Genomic DNA, 6,042 nt, shown 5'->3' on the forward strand with positions numbered 1-6,042 from the left:
GCTCCTGATATGAGTTATGGGACATTTGGAGAACTAATCACCTTTATTTGCCAAATATATTTGCACGTACAGGAATTTGACTGTGAAATTGTGGTTCCACAATAAACAAAATATACAGAATATACAGAAAAATATATAATTTATAATTGAAACAAATCGACCTATGTACACTATCAACACTAAGCTCTGATAATATGAGTGACATTTCTCACAATGGGATTTGCTGGAAGGCAGATCACTAGAGGAAGGACCAATTGCACAGCGTCTGTCCTGGCCTCTGGTCAATCCAAAGCATGTCTCTCTTCCTTGTGCTCTGCAATCCGGGAAAATGTGGTGAGACATCTCAATAGTATCATAGAACTGTGATTATGAAAATAACCTTGAGTTTTTTCAAATATTCGTTTCGATGTCTCACAATGGGATGTGGCCAACTCCCATAACGCAGACCTGCTCTCCGAAGCCAGGGCAGTCCCAACAGTATCATCCCTCAGAGGCTCCAACACTGAGGACAGTATGCGCCAACGAAGGTGCAGTGATATCCAGTCAGTAAAACGCATGAGAAGTAGCCCAACATGACGCATCGCAAAGATCTTGTAAAGAGAAAGATGCTTTTGAACAGTGACCAAGATGTAAACTGAAAATATTTGGCATGGGTCCACAGATCCTCAAAAAGTTCTACAGCTGCAAATGCAAACGTATTTGAAAATCTAATCAAACACTTCATGAGAACCCACGAGCTCATGTTGCACAACATTTCTATAGGCTATGCAATTGCGCGGAAAAAAAGACTACGGGCCTTTATTAAATATAATGTTCTTGATTTGATGTATTTCTAGCTGTTATGCAATTCAAAAGGTTGTAAGAGAAGGCCTTTTTAGAATATTTTGCATTTTATTTAATGTTCCTAAGACTATCATTAAATGCATTTTATATTATTTGGCGAATGTCTGTTGAATGTTGAATATAAAACCAACTTTACCTCGGTCATATTTCTATGTTCAAAACAAAACATAGCAGAAATCGCGAAAGACTCAAATGTGCGCGGGTACTGTCCATCGTGCTGAAGTTGATTTATCTTGTGCGTTTAGAGACCGCCCTCCCTCGCCTAACAAGAGAGCATCCTGCAAAAACCATATCCCTACATCGATATTAAACTGCATGTTTTCAAACACCCCTCTATGAAATAACTAGGCCATAATATTATTAGTGGATACTTCATCACTGTATAGAAATAGGCTTTGTTAAAGGGCATACAATTGTATAATAGCTGCTTTTAACCTCTGGAAAATAGGTAGGCCTACTCCCTGCATTCTAAAATAACATGTCAGCGATGAATTTGTAAATTATCCATGAAGCCTACAGTGTAACTATCCCATCAACGGAGAATTTGCTTAAACGTGGCATTTGTGAACCTCGTTCACCCGCTGCTGCTGTGTGATTTTGCTTTGTAGCTACGGGAAAGACGTGCGTAAGGCACTTCCGACTTCTGTGCGCATACAGACTCTCAAAGGAGCAGGTAATGATTTCCTGTGACAACCTCGTGTCACCAGAGCCAACGTCAAGCAAGAGCCACCAAGGAGGCTGGTTTACAGGAAGGAAATATACTGCATACGAGGAGAGAAACACATTACAATGTCAAGCGTAATAGGTAAACAAAAAAAAGGAGACTTTCCCAGTAACTAGCAATACGCGCAAATGCGCGAGTAGGTTATATTCATAATTCTCAGATCAAATATAATTAGCCTATGCGTAAATATCATCACATTGTAATAACTTATTTAGGCTAGAAATTTGTTCAGCATAGAAAAGATTACTCCCCAAATAAAATGTTTACCTCACCGTTGCTCCAGTAGCTCTAGCTCTGTGGTCATGAATTGATAGCTTACATTTCTGTTACCCCCACAGTACATATTATATATTTCGCCTGTTGATGTCACCCTTAGCCTACTCCTCCAGCATTCGGAGTCCCCCAGCACACACACACACGCAGATGGATAACTTCGCCGTTCCTCCTGGGTTTCCTTTATGATCCCGGGATCTCCCACTTTCCTCATCAGACTTCATCTAGCAACACACGCGAACAGACCGCTCCTCTGCTCTCCTTTCTACCAGCGACACAGCAGCCTGTTACCACCGCGCACCACGACACCCCAACCAGGACTCTTCACCTTCATCCATCGCAGACTGGCTACGCACGACGAAGTCATCGAGTGATTTTCCAAACGGATTTCCACCGGAAAGCTCGACACGTGCAATTACCAAGACAAGGATTTCTGGGCTATATCGACTAAAGCCGCCGACTTCAAAACGTTTTTATCACCGCTGTTGATCCGTCCGTCTCAGCCGTGCCATAATGTCCGAGGTACTGCCTTATAGCGAGGGGAAAATGAGCGGCTATGGGGACACCGAGGCCAGTCAGATATCCTTTAGCTGCGGGCTACAGGACACCAATTCGTTCTTCGGGGCGTCGCAAGCGAAAAGACCCCCAAAGCTGGGACAGATCGGCAGAGCCAAGAGAGGTAAGAGCTGGTTATTGGAATGGATTGTTGAATAGAGGTTTTGTTTTGGTCATCAAAAACAAAGATTTGGTTTGGCCATGCTTGTGTGAACTTTAACTCTAACCTAGGCTACAGTTACCTAGCCTACTTGTTATAAAACAAAAAGATAAAACACAGATATGCATCTGACCTCTAAATGATGAGGCAAACATTTGTTGATATAACAAAGGTCAGCAGCTGACCACAATGAGCCCAGTTGAAAGTGATGCATGAGAATAATAGACTACTGATGTGCTATCAAAATGTATTTCAGTAGCTATAGGCTACTATATTTATTCATTAGATATGCTCTGTCTTTTTAAAATAACAAAGTTGTCCTCATTGCATGCGTGGCTATGTGCCATTATGGACAAGGCATTGTTTGCAGTATTTCAGGACCAAGGTCAGGGGTTTGACACAACAACATACTGTATTCCTTTGTGTTGCACCAGTCCCCATCCTATTCACTCAAAGCCTTTGCAATTACTTGATTTGTTGTCTGTAAAACATTTTTATGAAGCAGTTTTATGATATGTCAGTAATAAACAAAATAATTTATTTTTCCCTCCGCAGTGGTCATCGAAGATGACCGAATAGACGATGTCCTAAAGGGGATGGCAGACAAGTCGTCACCTGGTGTTTAAAGATGAACGACGCCTTGCAGACTTTTTATTTTGATCAACGATTTAAAGCACTTGTCGGTTGTGCATGTTCGAGGATTGTAGGAGAAACGATGGCACGAAGCGAAGACAAGGGGAAGGAAAGGAATGGAAAGAAATATGTGAAGATTGGACGAGAAAGCAGAGGAAGAGCAAGATTCCAGAAAAGACGGAGATTTATCATGGGGTTGCTGGCAATTCTCCAAACGAAAACCCATTTTAACTTGTGCTGCGCAGCGTGATGTTGAGATGGCGGACCCTGGCTCTGATGGATGAACTTGCCATTACTTCACAACCATCTTCCAAAAGCGCCGTAAGCAACACAAAACTACAAGTGGTGGCTGAATCTCATTTCAAGCTCTATTTCTATAGTTGTATACAATAGCCTTCCTAAGCTCGAAGACCATATTCCCCTTACACGCTTTGCATTGTTGATAACAATCGGCGACATCGCATTCAAGGGAGCTGTCCTTTTCAGCACTGGTCGAACGTAGAGAATGCATTCCGATTGCTGATAAAGCTTTTTAATACTGACCAAACAAACACTGTCCAGTAACTAGTAGAGGCCCATTGTATGTAAAAAAAAAAATATATATATATATATATATATATAATTATATATATACACACACACACACACACACACACACACACACACACACACACACACACACACACACACACACACACACACACACACACACACACACACACACACACACACACAAAGGATGGTGCAATGTTAATATTTCCTTTTGTAGGCCTATATTAATTTTGGCTCCATCTATAAAGAATAAGCTAGTAATGCATAGTCCCCAGGTTCAATTGAATTAAAATGATACATGGTGTTACATTACCCCCCACGGTTAACGATGCAGGTCGGCGCCTTCGTGAAGCCTACCGACACCAATACATAGCTGTTTCACTTTTTACAGACTCAAAATATCGAAGGAGGCGAGATCGGCACATATTGTTTGGAAAAATAGTCATGAAATTGATGGGAAAATGTTTTATTTATTTATTTATTTAGATTTCGCAATTATTCGTGTTTTTTTGTCTTCTATAATTAAAAAGTCATACTATTTTCTCCATCTATTTGCATGAACTTTCGCTCTGGTGCCAACACAGGTGCCACCACTCTTACCCTGGCACGCTTCTTTTTAACAAAATTCATATTTGTATTTTTATATCTAAACAATTGTTATTGAGAAATTATGTGCTAGTCTACCATCTTACAATTCATCAACACAAATGTGTGTACTACAGAGAGGATATGCAGATTGCGACCATATAGGCCTAACGGAGAATCTAAGAGATTTGGGTTTTGACTTTTCTCATTCTATATCATTTTTTAAAGACTAACTGAATGTGTTTGGGGTTTTGCACACATCAATGTTAAACTATTACTGAGAAATTGTATCCTGTGACTTGAGCTTCGTTGACAAATTTGTTAGAAAATAGCCATTTTCTTTTGTATATTGCACTGTTTACGAGGATCCTCAAATAACACGTTGAATTTTGACAGATTTTGGACATTAAAGTTGTTTTTTTATTTTGTTTATCTTGTACCATTCTTCTAAGGAAACTCAATATGGTTTGTTGTGCATGAAACCTTAATATTTCCATTAACGAAACATTGTTTTACGAAGCAAAAAAGGGAAACAGTGTCATGACATTCTAAGAACGAGTCATTGAATATTACGATGCCATTTTCACTGTATTTGGTGAACAAATAAATGGTGAAAGAACATGTCAAATGTGGTCCTGTGGTATTCATTTCCCAAGATCTCTCCATCGTCACAGAGTACAAACATTAACACATTGCAGTTAATACGTAATGACGGCTGGTTTGGCTATGGATTACAACCACATTGTTGGACATAAAGTGGATGAACGGTCAATGGATTACAGTAGATCTCCAAGCTATAGCTCATAGTCTTTGATGACACAACTATAGGCTACTGTATACCTGATCACCAGATGGTTCTGGTCAAATGTAGTGCACCGCAACATGGTGGGCAACACAGTGCAAGTTGAGATTTTCCTACAATAGTACGCTGGGGATTCGATTGGAACAAGGGCCCTCTGGAATATAACACCAATCTATCAGCTATCAGTCCCTATCATAACCTGAGATACAAGGTGCATGAATGTAAACATGGTTCTAGGCCCCAGGCCATTCATACTAACATGGTGCCCCACACACAGTGGCCCAGAGGGAATACTTGAATAATCCTTCCTTGAAGTCTAACATCGTCTAACACTGTCGGACAGATAAAAGCACGGATTCCACAACATAGCTGACACCTAGCCAGTCATATCAGATCTGCCTAACAGTATCCTAATGGAGGGGCCAAGTAAGGTGTAATCCCAAATTGTTGTTTACCATAGGGGTATACTACAAAGCAGGATCAACGAGTTGACCAAATAACTTGTCCAAATATTCTAAGATATCTTTTCATTTTTTAGAAACATAGGCTTAAAATGGGCATGGTCTAATTGACTCAACAACCAAAACCATATATCTAAGTTTAGGTTTCTTAATTAAGCAGAACATCAGTAGTTGTTTCTGGTTGTTTATCAAAGTTAGCTGGCTAACTCATTGATCCTGCTATGTAGTATACACCCCAGGTGCATTTAGTTAGTCAGCTAACTTTGATAAAAGAACAGAAATAACTATGTATTTTCTGGTTCATTAAGAAAGCTAAACTTTGATACGTGTTTGAATTTGAATCGGCTTGTGGTATACCCCAGAGTAGTATCACTCTCTAATGCTGCAGACAATAACAAAACAAGCCTCTCCACTCTCAGAACTCACACACTACTGGTTATTGACTTTTCTGTTG

The 6,042-nt window shown here is 40.1% G+C and overlaps 1 protein-coding gene across 1 annotated transcript; it reads left to right on the plus strand.

Moving 5' to 3' along the window:
- Positions 1–1,799: 1,799 nt before the first annotated feature.
- LOC139559587 (calcium/calmodulin-dependent protein kinase II inhibitor 2-like) lies at positions 1,800–4,953 on the plus strand. Its single transcript, XM_071375705.1, has 2 exons — positions 1,800–2,519; positions 3,111–4,953. The coding sequence occupies exons 1-2, from the start codon at positions 2,354–2,356 to the stop codon at positions 3,179–3,181; spliced, it is 237 nt and encodes a 78-aa protein (XP_071231806.1). The 5' UTR covers positions 1,800–2,353; the 3' UTR covers positions 3,182–4,953.
- The last annotated feature ends 1,089 nt before the right edge of the window (positions 4,954–6,042 follow it).

This window comes from Salvelinus alpinus, chromosome 30 (genome assembly GCF_045679555.1).
Source record: "Salvelinus alpinus chromosome 30, SLU_Salpinus.1, whole genome shotgun sequence".
Lineage (NCBI taxonomy): Eukaryota > Metazoa > Chordata > Actinopteri > Salmoniformes > Salmonidae > Salvelinus > Salvelinus alpinus.